Here is a 16,840-nt window from a genome sequence, read left to right on the forward strand (position 1 = left end):
ATTGAGCTCAAAAATTGTGAATCAGATTGAACACAGACCCAAGCAGAGAAAAGAAAAGTATAAATTCCTAAATTCATATTTAAATGGAAACCAGTTAGTTTCAGGCAAAACAATTTTTTAAGAAAGTGCAACTCACTAAGCATACTGAGTCATAGTTTACTATATCGAATGCATGCGTGTATTTCACACCCATAAATAGATAAATCATTCACATTCACAGACAATCAGTGCTGCAGATACCAGCAGGGTCTTTTCCAATTCAGTGTAACTGTGGAGGTTTATGCATAACAACAACAGAGCTTTGAGGAAGGGTCACTAGATCTAAAATGTTAATTCTCTCTCCACAGATGCTGCCAAGTTTGTCCAGCTATTTCTGAATTGTTTCTGATTTCCACTATCTGCAGTTCTTTGTTTTTTTCCATCACACATTACTTAACTTTCAGTTTGTAATTATTCAGAACCATTCAATAATCATTGAATTATTTATAATATGTCATCCATCTCTTTTTTCAGATACTTAGCAACTTGTGCTTATTTTTAAGCAGGCAAGATATATCGGTCAGTGTTGATACTATTTGCATACACACCTCCAGCATTCAAAGCAACATTCCTGGTCAATATGATCAGTTATTGGCCTTTCACCATACTCAAATACGGCCAGAACAGATCAAAGGTTCCTCTCTCCAAGAGGCTTAAAACTTAGCATAATTGAAATGGCATCATAACAGGAAAAGATAAAAATCAAACACTGAATGTATTCAATATATTGTTGGAAATTCCAGAAATGAACTGAAGTCCCACAACTGGCACTTCATTTGAAACGCTGGAGACATGTTGAAATATTACATAAATGAAAGCTTCTTCAGCAGTGGGAGATTTGAAAGACGATTTGATGGCATCTTGGATTGTAAAAAGAGATAACATTCAGGGTCTCTGGGACCGTGGTGAATCAAGGTCAGTTTAGGCACTATTCCTCATCTACTATGATATGTCAAGTCACAGGGATCCCCCATCCACAAATTCATGTTAAATGTAGCCTCCAGAGTAACCAAATAAGCCCCTAGGTAACCCAACCAGTCTGCAAACATACTCCATGAGCATCTCCATGATCTTTGCAGCTTTGGTTTGGGAAACTGGCAAACAATCATCACTCTCTTCTGAGTCTCCACGATCATAATCTTCTCTTTCTTCCATCCTTTCACTTTGATTTCCTGATCCAAGTCTTTAAAACTCTGCAGATCATCCAGGTGGTTTTGTTATCTTCATACTGTGTGGGTAGTGTTTTGACATTCACAAACATTCCAGTCACAAACAGTAGAAGATTTTTAGTGCCACCCATGTTGACAGAGACTATTGCAATCGTAGCTTCACTTTCCATTGTTGCACATTTTCAGGCTTGTTTCTGATTTCACTCGAGCAGAAGCCAAACTCTGCTCCCAAGTCAATGACACACTCATATGATAAACGTGCACAAATTTGGATAATCCAGGATTACCAGTCAGGAACTTGGACTGATCAAGGGCTTCCTTTCATGGACTTCCTCCGCCCTCGGCAGGAATGATAACTTAGCCACAACCAAATCAGACTCATCACAATTCCCTATATTCGTACCTAAGTAGTAATCCAGCACTTGTGACATTAATAAACTGACGTTGTAAGTAAATATCTTGAGAACTCACATCAAGTTTCATCAAGGTCAGAAGATCCTTCTTGGCAGCCTCTAAAATCGCATGCTGCTGTCTGTGATTGGTGATTACACTTGCTCGTTCTTCACCCTCAATGTAGTGGTAAACCACAGAAGGCTGCTCCATCATGGTTACACTCTTCTTTAGGGAAGACTATGGAAACAAAAAATTGATGTCAGATATCGCTAGCATGATTGCTTGCTACTTTTCAAAAACAGGATTAAATCTGCCCCAGCACTTTTTGTCTTAAAGCCAAATGCCTATCAGAACTGCTTGCTCGGCCAGCTGGCTCGGGGGAAATGTGTTCATTTTGCTCTCAGGCCCCTGTGTAATTGATACATTTGGTAGCAGAACTTACTCAGAAACGGTTGAAGACTTATAATCTCTATCTTGATACCTTCAGCTTAGGCCATAGGGCTCAGTTCAAATTTTCAAGTAGATACAATTTTTCAACTTGTCAAGAGGAATCTAAAAGGAAGTCGAACTAGAATCATACTGCATAAACATAAGTGAACAATTTGTCTTGAAGTCTGACATAATGTCATGTTGTCTCTCACACATTTTCTTAAATTCCATAGTATTCAATAGGATCCATGAAACAAAGTATCATTGTAAAGCTTATTGAACTGAACTTCTTTCTTACAGAGACCTATGAAGAAACTATCAGAGTGCCCAGGGTACTGCAGATGCATGCAAACTCTGTTTCAAATCAAGCAAGATCTAAAACAAGTCAATGCTTATAAGCTTAAAATCACTTTGGTGGCACAAAATAAACCTACTGACAAACGTAATAGTGTCAAGACCATCTTCCAACAAAATCACCTGTTAGTTTAGTTGCCTAATAAGGACTGCATGTTTCCTTCCCATAGGGAGGTAGTCCACTTTCCCAAGCTCAGGACTACTTGCTCAGGGTTTAACCAGCTCTGAACATTCGGCACCAAGTGTACCTGCTTGGAGCTACTTAGACCACACATCAAGACTCTACTTCCTTCTCTTCCTTTCTCCTTCTGAGAAGGGATAAAAATCATAATGACATAATTCTTTATTGCAAAATGTACAGACTGTGGTTAAAAACTATGAAGAATGTGCCACTCAAATACTGTATTCATTCATGATTTTTAAATATTGCCCAAATTTTCTATAACAGATTTACACATGGTGCTCTTTATATTATGATACCACATTTATACGAACATTACAGAAAAGAAATGCACATATTAGCTGTGACTTGTGTAACCAAATCCAGATTAAAATGGAAGTTGACGTTTAACGAAATTAACTTTTCATGTCAGAAATCCCTCTGAAGAAGGGTTAACAGACCTAAAAGGTTAATTCTGCTTTCTCTCCACAGATGCTGCCAGACCTGTTTAGTTTTTCCAGCAATTTCTGTTTTTGCAACTCATTTCTAGTACCTGCACTTCTTTCGTTTTTTTTAATCCAAAATTAAAAGCAATTGCCTTCCAAAGCATGATAAATTTAAAAGCCTATCAGATTGAAAGCCAGTAACCCACAGCACAACTAACTCAGGAGCGCTGTTGGTTGGTTGGATTGACATTAAGGTGGAAGCTTTTGATGTTTGAAGTCATTATCTTACTTGTTCACCGTACCTATTTAAATACTATTACTTTGTGGGTTTTTTGTTTACAAAGATTCTTTTACTATTTCAATTCAACTTTGGAGTCCTGCCACTTATTTCCGTCAGCTTGGTTTTTCCACACTTTATACTCCTTAAATAAATATGATCATCAAGGCATTCTAACAGATTTCAAAGTTCTCTGGTATTCTTAGAATCAGGATTCTTAGAAGTACAATATATAGATTAATGCTTGAATTTAAATGATTCCTTACCCTAATGAAACCTTAGAAAACAGCATATACAATTACTTTTGAAGTGCATGAATTATCATCATTTAAGCAAACATGACATCCACTGGGTCCATCATTATTTAGAATGGAAGGTTTTTTTTCAAATTTAGTATTGGTACAGAACTGAGGGCAAGTTTGATGCAGGTTGCCCTACTCAGTTTTAAATCCACTTAGCACTCCCTGTTGATTTTGGGACCTAGAACCTGGACTGAAATCAGTATGTACCTTGACAGCAGACATGACAGGACTGGAACAACGTTCCTCCGCTGACTGGCTGATCCTTGCCCTTTCATAAGCCATATCCATGTCAGATTTACTGCTGGTCGCTCCTCCTGCAACAACAACCACCAATGATCTCAAAGCGAGAGAGCAAATTATTAATCCAATTTCACAAAGATTGTCATCTGTATTAAACATCTGGTTTATACAAACATAACCACGATACTGGTTCGCAGATTCACTTTACAGACAAATGAAACCAATTTGTCAATTTGGGGTCTGGATTATATGTAATTATTATTTCCTCTGTGAAAGTGCTCAAATTTGGTTTGCAGTCCACTAATAAAAGGATTCAGTGCCTGGAGTTGAAACCTCAGTTTCATGGCGGGGGAGTATTTCTTAGTTTGTGATTATTGGGAATAAATCTACACCCAAATGAAAAATTAACAAAGCTTTCAGCACCACAGGAACAACAAATGAGCCAGGAGCGATGACAGCATGTCTTGATCTGATATAACCGAAGTGAGCAATACGTCAAAGGGGAAGAGCATCTTTAAATTGAACCATCAAGCAGCAAGGTTGTTTTGCACACTTTGAAATAAGTGTTAAGCAACATCGCTCAGTTTAAAGCTGAAGATGCCATTTTATTTCAATAAAATAGATTTGTTACTGCAATCTCTGTTAGGTATATACACAAATGGCAGTGACACCTCATTTTCCCTAAGCTGCATCAAAACTACTATGCATCATTGATTACAGTCACATAATCACAGCTCTATAAATGGGAAAAGAAAGATATCAATGTGCAAATTCTGACCAGGCTGCTCATAGTGATTACAAGTGAGGGAAACTGACATGCCAGGCATGACCAAATTAATCTTAAATGCTCTGCTTGAAATGATCGGCACTCCCAGACAAGAATTAGCTACTTAAGGAAAGCTACTTGATGGATAGCACCATGACTTAGTGATTAGTAATGCTGCCTCACAGCGTCAGGGACCAAGGTGACTGTCTGTGTGGAGTTTGCACATTCGCCCCATGTCAGTGTGGGTTTCCTCCAGGTGCTCCGGTTTCCTCCCACAGTCAAAAGATGTGGGGGTTAGTTGAATTGGCTGTGCTAAATTGCCCATAGTATTCAGGAATGTGTTGGTTATGTGCATTAGTCCGGGGAAATGTAGAATAATAGCGTACGAGAATGGGTTTGGGTGGGTTACTCTTTGGAGAGTTGGTGTGGACTCATTGCACCACTCTAATCTAGACTCTGATTTCCAGCATCTGCAGTCCTCACCTTTGTCTTATAATGCCAAATAGCCTGTTAACACACTATAGGGATTCTATGATGCATTACAGTGACTTCTAGCATGTCTCAAACTAATCCAGTCAAGGTCAGCATCTTCAGAAATACGAGAAAGAAAACTGCAAGGAATAATCTAACACAATTTAACAGAGTATGAGCAGTGATCCTATGTATTTGTTTCTCTTTTGGTTTTAAGTGTTTGGTATGAACAACGAATAGCCCAATAAAAATACTAAATGTGCATCTGTATTAACTATTAAAATAAAAACCACGCAACCTTTTTGTCTATTCTGACACTTGGATTATGGGATGGAGGTCTTTGGTGAACCAAGAAAATAGCTGCACACTCCACACACATCTCATTTGAAAAGATCCAGGAAACCTAAATTGCTGTGGATGTTTTGGTTGCATCCGTTAATTGGCGGTAGGTTTTGAGCCCAAAGCCAACCTGGGTATTGCTACACATGAACTAAATATCACGTGTGGTGGTCTGGCCTAGCCAGGTCTGCAGAGAGGCTCCTGCAGTACACAAAAGGAAGAAAGAGTCTGGCAGATCACCCCAAGATAGGGTAGATACTTCACATCATACCCATATCTGATGATATAATACTTTCCATGTGGCAGAGTTCTTTACACTTTCTAGACCAACGAAGTGGAATTCCTGGAATTCATGCTTACCCCCCTGTTGTCAAGTGGAGCACTGCCACCACCGCTCAATCAAAATGGCCAAATTTAGCAAATGACCGGGAAGAAAATTTGATACCTACCTGGTTTGGCCAGCTCAGTACCAGTTTCATGACCCTAACTACCTAGGGCAGAAAACAAGGCATTCAAGTGTTGCCAATATCATGCTGCATACACTAGTCACTGACCTGGGATATCCAAAGGCACAGAGACTGAGCGCCATCTCTTGTTTAAACAATCCCCTGCCACATTCTTGTAATCTGAAATAAGGAATAAAGAAAATTCTAATAGATCTTAATCTTAAAAAATATCTGGCTGATCTGTCTGAACAGGCTGATTAACAAGACCTACAAAGAAAACTGACAATGTGATGTAGCTCAGTTAGGAAGTATATGCTATGCACAGTGGTAATGTCTTGACCTCTGAGCTGGGAGGCTTGGGTTCGAGTGCCATCTGCTCCAAAGATGGGTAGTGACATCTCTGAACAGGTTGGTTAGAAAATATCTATATTGGTACCATAAATGTCTCAGAACTGACAACCAGACTTCTCCGACCACTGGGATTCAAGACAATCCATAAATCGACACCCACGCTCAGACAATAACTTGCCAGGACAAAAGACCCATTACCCATCATGTGCAAGACTCACGTAATTTACAAGATTCCATGCAAAGATTGCACAAAAACACTAGATAGGACAAACAGGCAGACAACTAGCAATCTGCATCCATGAACACCAATTAGCCATTAAACGCCACGACCAGCTGTCCCTGGTAGCCATATGCACAGATGACAGGGACCACAAATTTGACTGGAACAACACAATGACCATAGGACAAGCTAAACAGAAGACAGCCAGAGAATTTCTAGAAGCATGTCACTCATCCACAGACTCTATCAACAAGCACATAGACCTAGACCCGGTCATTACAACAAACAACTGGAACTAGCAGCCTGAAGCACCAGGCACGGAACAAAATAAATTCCAGAGGACACAGTACAGCAGCGCTTCACAGGGGGTCCAAAGCACTGAAGATGTCACCCAGACAGGGGAGGAAACATCTGCAGATCAACGTCTCAGCTCGGTGAACATACTCCAACCATGACAACCAACACCCGAGCTACAAATCTTTATGCAAACCTTGAATATTGGTACCAGGGCGCTCTTGTGATGTCATGGTAGCATCCCTGCTTCTGAGCTAGGGGGCTTGGATTCAAGTCCCACCTGCTCCAGCAGAGTGCAATAATCTCTCTAAACAGGTAAATATGTGAATATAACTATTTTCTATGGGAATCACTGGTCATTTCACTTTTTCCATAGCCAACAGCAGAAAGGTCCATCCATTATTATACAACAGACCTAACCAAGTGTATCAATAATCCTGAGTATCGGTTGGCAGTAATGCTGTGCTTACTACTTTTGTGCCTAGTTTCAAATCTAGCACAGACTGACAGTATCAATCTCATCTCATGTGAAATGCGCTCAGGACTTTCACATTTATGCCCTGGCAGACCTCAGAAATACCCGAGTGAATGTCCATAAAAGAACGACAATGATGACTGGCCTGGAAAATAGGAAGGATCAGGTATATTGAGAGTCTTTCGCAGCAGTTGGGAACCATGCAATGCTGAATGAAGCTCTGTGTAGTCTAGCTGACTGGCCGGTGCTCGAGACCGAATAGGAGTACCATAAATGCAGCACAGCACAACACAATTGAAAACTTCAAAGGCAACTTTAAAGTGATTGAAAAATTACAATTATGAAGTGTTCTACTCACATAGCATCCACAATTATTAAACTCAATTCAGCATCCCTCTCCACATTTCATATGGCATCAGGCCAAACACGAGCAAGGAAACCGCCTGCTGATTAACACCAACCTAACTGATGAATCAATCCTACTCCATGTTGAACACTACTGAGGAAGCACTGCAGGTAAAGACATAAGCTTCAACATCCATCACCAAAACTGGATTTTAACACCACTATTTTCTGAGCTGCTGAGTCTTAAACCGCATTGCTGCTAGATTTAGGTGGGGAGGGGGAGCATTTGCTGAATGAATAAGAAAAACAAAAACCTTATTTGACCTTGTCTTTAACAACCATCCTGGAGCAGATGAGTTTGTCCACAAAACGCAAAAGTGACCACAGCACAACCACTGTGGAGACAAAGTCCCATCTTCACAGTGAGAATACTCTCTATCCTGTTGTGTGGCACTACCACACTGCTTAACAGGCCAGACTTTGGACAAATCTCGCAATTCAAAACTAGGCATCTCTGAGGTGCCATGGGCCATCAACTGCAGCAGAATTGTATTCAACAACAATCTGAAACACATGGCCTGGCATATCCCTGACTCTGCCATTACCATCATGCTGGAAGATCAACACAGGTTCAATGAAGTATACAGAAACACCAGACATCTAAAGATGAGGTGCTAACAAGGTGAAGCTACACCACAGAACTCCTCACATGCTCAACAGAAAAACTTGAAAGTGACAGGGTTAAACAATCCCATACCAACAGATAAGACCTAACCTCTGCAATACTGCCACATCCAGTTGTTAATGGAGGTGGACAATTACAACACAGTGGAGGAGGCAGCTCCACCAATATCCCATCCTCAACAATGCAGAGCCCAGCAGATCAGCACAAAGCACACTACGTGAGTCACTTGCAAACATTTTTCAGCTAGGATTACTGCATGGACAATGCATCTCAGCCTCTACCTGAGGTCTTCTAATTCATAGTGAGCAGTCTTCAACTAATTCTATTTACTCCATATCAAAGTATCAAGAAATGACTAAAGGCACTGGATACTGAAAAAGGCTATGGGTCCTGACGTCATTCGGCAAAAGTGTTGAAGACTTTGCACTCCAGCACCGACTGTGCCCCTAGTCAAGTTCCTCTAGTACAGCATCTTTTCACACATGTGGAAAATTGTGCAAGTATGGATTGTCCACAAAAAGCCAAAAAAAAAAATCTAACAGCCAACTACTACCCTAATGATAAAATTGGGCAGATTCAACAAGGTTTCGTCAAGGGGAGGTCATGCCTGACAAACATGTTAGAATTCTTTGAGGGAGTATTGAGCAAGTTAGACAAAGGAGAGCCAGTGGACGTGATCAATTTGGATTTCCAGAAGGTACCAGGTGCCACACAGCACAATGCTATATAAGATAAAAACCCATGGTATTGCGGGCAATATACTGGCATGGATAGAGGATTTGCTGACTGGCAGAAGACAGGGAGTGGGGGTAAAGGAGTCTTTTTCAGGACGGAAGCTGGTGACTAGTGGAGTTCTGCAGGGATCAGTATTTGGACCACAATTATTCATGTTACAGATTAATGACCTGAATGAAGGAACTGAGGGCATTGTTAAGTTTGCAGGTGACACAAAAATAGGTAGCATTGAAGAAGCAGGGAGGCTGCAGAAGGACTTGGACAGGCCAGGAGAGTGGGCAAAAAAGTGACAGATGGAATACAATGTTGGAAACTGTGAGGTTATGTACTTCAGTAGGAAAAACAGAAACATACAGCATTTTCTAAATGGGAAAAGGCTTTGGAAATCTGACGCCCAAAGGGATTCAGAAGTCCTAGCTTAGGATTTTTTTTTTTTATTTTTTTTTTAAGGTTAACGTGCAGGTTCAGTTGGCAGTTAGTGCTCCAGTGAGGCTCAGTGCAAGCAGGAAGGAACAGCACCAAATCTTAGGGTCTGAGACACTTCCTTCCATGTCCTTTACCCATTCCCACATCTCGGGCAGTCATGAAAAGGGCTGCTTTTATGCTCAAAACATCAATTCTCCTGCTCCTTGGATGCTGTCTGACTGGCTGTGTTTTTACAGCACCATGCTCTTCGATGCTTTCAGCACAGCGTACCCACTTTTGCCTACTCATTGTCCCCATTTCTCCTTTTCTGGTTTATTATTAACCATCCCTTTGAGTGCTTAACTGTCACTCTCTCTCTCTGGGTTCTGTCTCCACCTATCTGCTCACTCCTTTCCCCCTCCCTTCCCTAACATCAGCATAAATATTAATTTTCCCTGCTACTTTCAGTTTGCAAGAAGGGTCACCAGACTTGAAACATTAACTCTGCTTTCTCTCCACAGACACTGCCAGACCTGCTGAATTTCTCCAGCAATTTCTGTTTAGGTGATACAGAGGAACCTTGATTATCCAAATATCCGAATATCGGATCATCCAAAGATGATTTCAAGGTCCCGCAAAAATGTTACATCAAAGAGGTAAGTGTATCTGACTTACCTGTACTGAGGAAGATATGAAAATGCTGGCAAAAACAAAGAAACACAAGCAGCTCAAGCAACAGTGGCTGGATATGTCTTAGGTAAGGGTTGTTACACAGCCCATTGCGTAATTAAGTGTTTTACAGTATTCCTGGCACTTTACCAGATAGTTAATTTTAAAAAAACAGCCGAGAACGTAAATGCATGCACAAGGCAGGGCTTCCATCTTTCTATTGCGAGACCGAGTTCCAGGAAACTGATAGTGTAAGTGGTTTTGCGATCATACCAGCTGTTCGGGACCTTGTTTAATGCTGGGATTTCATGGTATGGGTGTAGTTCTTCTTCATTTAACCTGTAACTTGCAGACTGCAAAGATTAGTTTGTTTCAATGGCAGACTCATTAAAATTACAGATTTAAACAAATTCTCCGGTACAGCACAGTGTTAGATCAGTATGGTTTCCCCTGTTTAAGTTGAAATAAGTTATCTGAATCATCAATTATCCAAACAAAATTGTGCCCGCCTATCTCGTTCGGATAATCAAGGTTCCTCTGTACCCAAATTCCTAATTTAGATTCCTTTTACAACTAATTCCTGGATAGATATTTTCTAATCTACCTGCCCACAAATGTAACACACCTCTGGAATGGGTGGGACTTGAACCCAGGTCTTTTGGCTCAGAGGCAGTAATACAACTGCTGCACCATAACAGCCCTCATTCCCGGGTATCAGCTATATTGGAATTATCTGAATTTGATTTCCAGCTATAATTCATTCCTGCTCTGTTATCCTATATTCCAGCCACCTGGAAGTCTGAACTGGATTTCAGTCTGCAATGCATTGTTGAAGTGCCTTTATGTACTGACAAGGATAAACTGTGCACTGTTGGGGCTTTTGTCCTTAATTATAAATAACATTAATATGTATAATGGTAACAAAAAAATTGTAATAGCTGACAACAAAGCAGGGATTACTGCCCTTGCTGAAAATGCTGCATTCATTATGTGTGATCAGTACCAAGTAAAACATGTAAACTGATAATAAACAAAAGTGGAGCAAAATTCCAGAACAAAACAGACTCGCCAATTGCAAGACCTGAGTTGAATGTTTGGAGGTGCCATTCCTCTGGCATTTTAAGATGAGATGCTTTCTCTATTAAGTAATTACATACACAAAATGTGTTTACTGTGTACCTACTTGCTTTGTTCGTGTGGAGAGTACAATGAATCTAAAGTCTTAGAACATAGAACATAGAAAAATACAGCGCAGTACAGGCCCTTTGGCCCTCGATGTTGCGCCGATCCAAGCCCACCTAACCCACACTAGCCCACTATCCTCCATATGCCTATCCAATGCCCGTTTAAATGCCCATAAAGAGGGAGAGTCCACCACTGCTACTGGCAGGGCATTCCATGAAATCACGACTCGCTGAGTAAAGAATCTACCCCTAACATCTGTCCTATACCTACCACCCCTTAATTTAAAGCTATGCCCCCTCGTAATAGCTGACTCCATACGTGGAAAAAGGTTCTCATGGTCAACCCTATCTAAACCCCTAATCATCTTGTACACCTCTATCAAGTCACCCCTAAACCTTCCTTTCTCCAATGAAAACAACCCCAAGTGCCTCAGCCTTTCCTCATACGATCTTCCTACCATACCAGGCAACATCCTGGTAAACCTCCTCTGCACCTGTTCCAGTGCCTCCACATCTTCCTATAGTATGGCGACCAAAACTGCACACAATACTCCAGATGCGGCCGCATCAGAATCTTATACAACTACAACATGACCTCAGGGCTCTGGAACTCAATTCCTCTACCAATAAAAGCCAGTACGCCATATGCCTTCTTCACCGCACTATTTACCTGGGTGGCAACTTTCAGAGATCTGTGTACATGGACACCAAGATCCCTCTGGTCATCCACCCTACCAAGTATCCGACCATTAGCCCAGTACCCCATCTTTTTGTTACTCTTACCAAAGTGAATCACCTCACACTTACCTACATTGAACTCCATTTGCCACCTTTCTGCCCAGCTCTGCAACTTATCTATATCCTGCTGTAACCTGACACATCCTTCCTCATTGTCAACAACTCCACCGACTTTCGTATCATCCGCAAACTTGCTCACTCAACCTTCTAGCCCCTCCTCCAGGTCATTTATAAAAATGACAAACAGCAATGCTCCCAAAACAGATCCTTGCGGAACACCGCTAGTAACTGCACTCCAAGATGAACCTTTACCATCAACTACTACCCTCTGTCTTCTTCCAGCCAGCCAATTCCTAATCCAAACCTCCAACTCACCCTCAATGCCATACCTCCGTATTTTTTGCAGTAGTCTACCATGGGGAACCTTATCAAACGCCTTACTAAAATCCATATACACCACATCTATCGCTTTACCCTCATCTACCTCCTTAGTCACCTTCTCAAAGAATTCAATAAGGTTTGTGAGGCACGACATGCCCTTCACAAAACCATGCTGACTACCCTTGATCACATTATTCCTATCCAGATGTTCATAAATCCTATCCCTTACAATTCTCTCTAAGACTTTGCCCACAACAGAAGTGAGACTCACCGGCCTATAGTTACTTGGGTTATCCCTACTCCCCTTCTTGAACAAGGGAACCACATTTGCTATCCTCCAGTCTACTGGCACTATTCCTGTAGACAACGAGGACATAAAAATCAAGGCCAATGGCTCTGCAATCTCCTCCCTTGCTTCCCAGAGAATCCTAGGATAAATGCCATCAGGCCCAGGGGACTTATCTATTTTCACCCTTTCCAGAATTTCCAACACCTCTTCCCTACATACCTCAAAGCCGTCCATTCTAATTAATTGTGACTCAATATTCACATTGGCAACAATGTCCTGTTCCTGAGTGAATACTGACGAAAAGTAGTCATTCAGTGTCTCCCCAATCTCTTCAGCCTCCACACGCAACTTCCCACTACTATCCTTGACTGGACCTATTCCTACCCTAGTCATTCTTTTATTCCTGACATACCTATAGAAAGCCTTAGGGTTTTCCCTAATCCTACCAACTAAGGACTTTTCATGTCCCATCCTTGCTGCTCTTAGCTCTCTCTTCAGATCCTTCCTGGCTACCTTATAACTCTCAATCGCCCCAATTGAACCTTCACACCTCATCTTTACATAGGCCGCCCTCTTCAATTTAACAAAGGATTCCAATTCCTTATTAAACCACGGCTCCCTCACACGACCCTTTCCTCCCTGCCTGACAGGTACATACTTATCAAGGACACTCAATAGTTGCTCCTTGAACAAGCTCCACATATCAATTGTGCCCATGCCTTGAAGCCGACTTTTCCAAGCCACGCATCCTAGGTCGTGCCTCACCGCATCATAATTTCCCTGCCCCCAGCTATAACTCTTGCCCTGCAGTGCACACTTATCCCTCTCCATCACTAGAGTAAAAGTCACCGAATTGTGGTCACTGTCCCCAAAGTGCTCACCTACCTCCAATTCTAACACCTGGCCTGGTTCGTTACCCAGAACCAAATCCAGTATGGCCTCACCTCTTGTTGGCTTGATGACAATGGATTCACGCTTAACTTATCAAATTCATCTTTAGTCTGCCAGCTCTCTTCACAGAAATCCAGTAATCCACAGTTTCTCAATCTACAATACAATTTTTCTCTGAAATGCAATGACTGTTGAAGATATTTATAATAATTATGATAAATGGGGAACTTCAAAAAGAAAACCCAAATATATTACTGTTGCCTTATTGCTGACGACCTAGCAGTAATAGGAGATTCACAGGGACAAAATGTTGGTCGGGAAGCATTGTTTATTTACTTTGTTCTATGGAGGGCCCCCAGACCCCAACGAGGTTTTACAACTGAATAGTTGATCGTGTGTGCAATACTCAACTGGGGACTGTGGCCAACTTTGGGTTTTCGTACAACTGCTTTTGGAAATCCTTCCTGTTATATGCATACATAATTCACATGCCGTTGAACTAGGTAGATTACTGAGTTGCTCCCTTATTTTTCTACACCCCATCTAAATTTCCAAGTGTACTTTAATGGTCAGCGAGTACCCCATGTTGTGTTTTAAGTTGTGCACCCTGACTGACAGCTTTACAGGGGTGCCAGACAAACATTCGATTTTTTCCCCCTGGTTGAATTTCAAAAAAGTTTCTGGATGGATTAATAATGGGAAAAGAAGCAGAAGCAATATCAAAGCTGCAACAGAGATCACAAATCCTTTCTTAAGGAACTGAATAGTCATCTGACCAAGTCACCAGCACTGATGTTGCTTCTTCAGCTCAGCAACAATTTTGCTGGATGGTGTTCTATGATGAGACATGGGACACTTTACCATTGAATCCCTACAGGAAGTAGGCCATTTGGCCCGTTGATTTCATACCAATCCTCTGAAGAGCATCTCACCCTGACCCACCAGGCCCCTACCCTATCCCTGTATTTCCCATGGCTAATCCACCTAGCATGCACATCCCCGGACACCACAGAGCAATTTAGCATGGCCAATCCACTTAACCTGCATATCTTTGGACTGTGGGAGGAAATCCATGCAGACATGGGGAGAATGTGCAAACTCCACATAGACAGTCACCCGAGGGTAGAATCGAACTTGGATCCCTGGACCTGAGAGGCATTATTACTAACCACTGAACCACCGCGTTGTTCCATAAATGCAAGTTACTACAGGCATGTAAGTATTAAAGAATTTTGAATGTCTATCTGGTGCTACAGCAGCACAACCTGAAGAAAGGTTAGGATTGAAACTGAAGAGGTTAGACTGGAATCCTGAGGGTAAACCAGCAGCCTTAACATGCTTGCTTCAGCACCATTTCCTCACAGGTTACAAAAATATCTCCAATCACCTGTTTGCTTTCTATAAAAAAGGATTAGTCATACAATTAAACACATTATTATTTCCTTATGCTTGCTTTACTTAACATACTGGCATTGGCTGCTACAAATGTACTGTATATTCAGACAAATCTGAGGGATGGCGTGAGGAAGTAACATTTCAGGCAGTGGAACTCTGCTTCATTCTATTCTGTCTATTTGTACACTCGCGTTTAAATTGAGCTCTGAAAGATCATTTACTATTCACCCAAAAAAGTAACCCTATTTGACTGGAAACAGGCTAAATTAACATCAGGGCGATACTAATCATTAACCCAAAGATGTTGCAGCTTCAAGTGCAAGTCAGCATCCTCATGGTATCAAGTTTCCTCGCTTTTCCAACTGCCATAATGTTAAGATAACAAAATTAGAATGCCTCAAACAATGTGCTTTATTTAAGCGTGGCATGGGCTGCGATTCAAATCAGGTTGTACAATCACCTTCACAATGAGGGAGAACTGGCTAAACTAAAAATATACATGACAGTATCTTAAAGAAAAGAGGAAAATAAAAACAGGCTCTGCTTTTAAATATGAATCCATCTGTGAATTTTAGATTCTCTGAATGCTCTCTGAAGTATTAACCAGTTAGATCTTTTGTGATGCTTATAGGTCCTGCTCTATACTTCCATAAGATTGTACTCTTACCACAGATTTTAGGAGATTGCAACTTTTTTAAAGAAATCTGGCTTCGATCAATAACTGCTGTCAAAACGATTAGTGATTACTCTGCCATATATAGCTGAAATCTGCACAGACAGATCAGTACTTGCATGACCTAGCTGCAATTCTTTTTTATATTTCCTGTCCCAGTTGAAGCTCACAGACTCACGGTCATGCAGCGAAGGTGGTGACTATTCAGTCCATCACTTCTCTACTGGCTCTTTGAAAGACCAATCCAAACAGCCTGACTCCTGTACTTTCTGCATAGTCCTGTAAAGTTTGCCTTTTCATTTTCTCTTTGGAAGATTACTATGGAATCTCCTTTCAGCATTCTCTCAGGCAGTACATTCTAGATCATAAAAGCTCACTTCATAAAGTGAAATTCTCATTCCTCTGGTTATTTTGACAATTCTCCCAACTGTTTTCTCAGGTTTTTGACACTCCTGCCATTGGAAACAGTTCCTCTCTATTCACTGAGGGGCAGGGGGTGTAGATAAATAGTGTGTTAGAGAGAAGAGGAGGAAGTGCACCCAAGTGTGTGTTTGTGCATGCAAGTGCCAAGGCAAAGATGCCATCTATGCAGAATTCAGAGAGCCTCGGAGGCAAAAGCTGAGGATTTTGCATAGTATGTCATAGTGCAAGTAGTGAAGCTACATGTGGATGGGCAGGAGAGCAGTGCTATGGAAAGGTGGGGTGCTAGAGAGGGTGAATCCACAAGATGGGATGGAAAAGAAAGGCTGAGAGACAGGAAGAGAGGGAGACATCAGGGCGTTCCAGGGGAGGGAGATTGAGGCTAGGGTGGAGAGAGAGAAAAGCTGAAAAGGTTTAAACCTGTTTACAAAGGAACACTCAGCTAACTAGGAAAATGCGTTCACTGAGGTAATTAATTCCCTGCCAATGATTATGGAATCTCTAATTTGAAGCTATATATTTTCAGGACCTACTATATGAGGAAGTGTGTACTAGATGCTTTAGATTAGATTAGATTAGATTCCCTACAGTGTGGAAACAGGCCCTTCAGCCCAACAAGTCCACACCGACCCTCCGAAGAGTAACCCACCCCCCTCTGACTAATGCACCTAAACACTATGGACAACTTAGCATGACCAATTCACCTGAGCTGCACATCTTTGGACTGTGGGAGAAAACCCACACAGACATGGGGAGAATGTACAAACATTACACAGGCAGTCACCTAAGGCTAGAATCGAACCTAGGACCCTGATGCTGTGAGGCAGCAGTGCTAACCACTGAGCCACCGTGCTGCCCC

The 16,840-nt window shown here is 41.5% G+C and overlaps 1 protein-coding gene across 4 annotated transcripts in view; it reads right to left on the reverse strand.

Annotated features, from left to right (window-relative positions):
- The window catches only part of pnpla7b (patatin-like phospholipase domain containing 7b), a 354,731-nt gene that overhangs the window by 245,519 nt on the left and 92,372 nt on the right, over nucleotides 1–16,840 (reverse strand). For 3 of the 4 annotated variants that reach the window (XM_043719899.2, XM_043719900.2, XM_087998537.1), the window contains 3 exons: nucleotides 5,940–6,011; nucleotides 3,777–3,883; nucleotides 1,680–1,838 (listed from right to left, as the gene is read on the reverse strand). In XM_043719899.2, the coding sequence (XP_043575834.2) occupies nucleotides 1,680–1,838; nucleotides 3,777–3,883; nucleotides 5,940–6,011 (338 nt within the window). The remainder of the gene's footprint in view (nucleotides 1–1,679; nucleotides 1,839–3,776; nucleotides 3,884–5,939; nucleotides 6,012–16,840) is intronic. The other variant, XM_043719901.2, reaches the window with a different exon arrangement.

The sequence above is a fragment of the Chiloscyllium plagiosum genome, unplaced genomic scaffold (assembly GCF_037043375.1).
Source record: "Chiloscyllium plagiosum isolate Xiang-an unplaced genomic scaffold, Cpla_swu_hap1 HiC_scaffold_21, whole genome shotgun sequence".
Taxonomy (NCBI): domain Eukaryota; kingdom Metazoa; phylum Chordata; class Chondrichthyes; order Orectolobiformes; family Hemiscylliidae; genus Chiloscyllium; species Chiloscyllium plagiosum.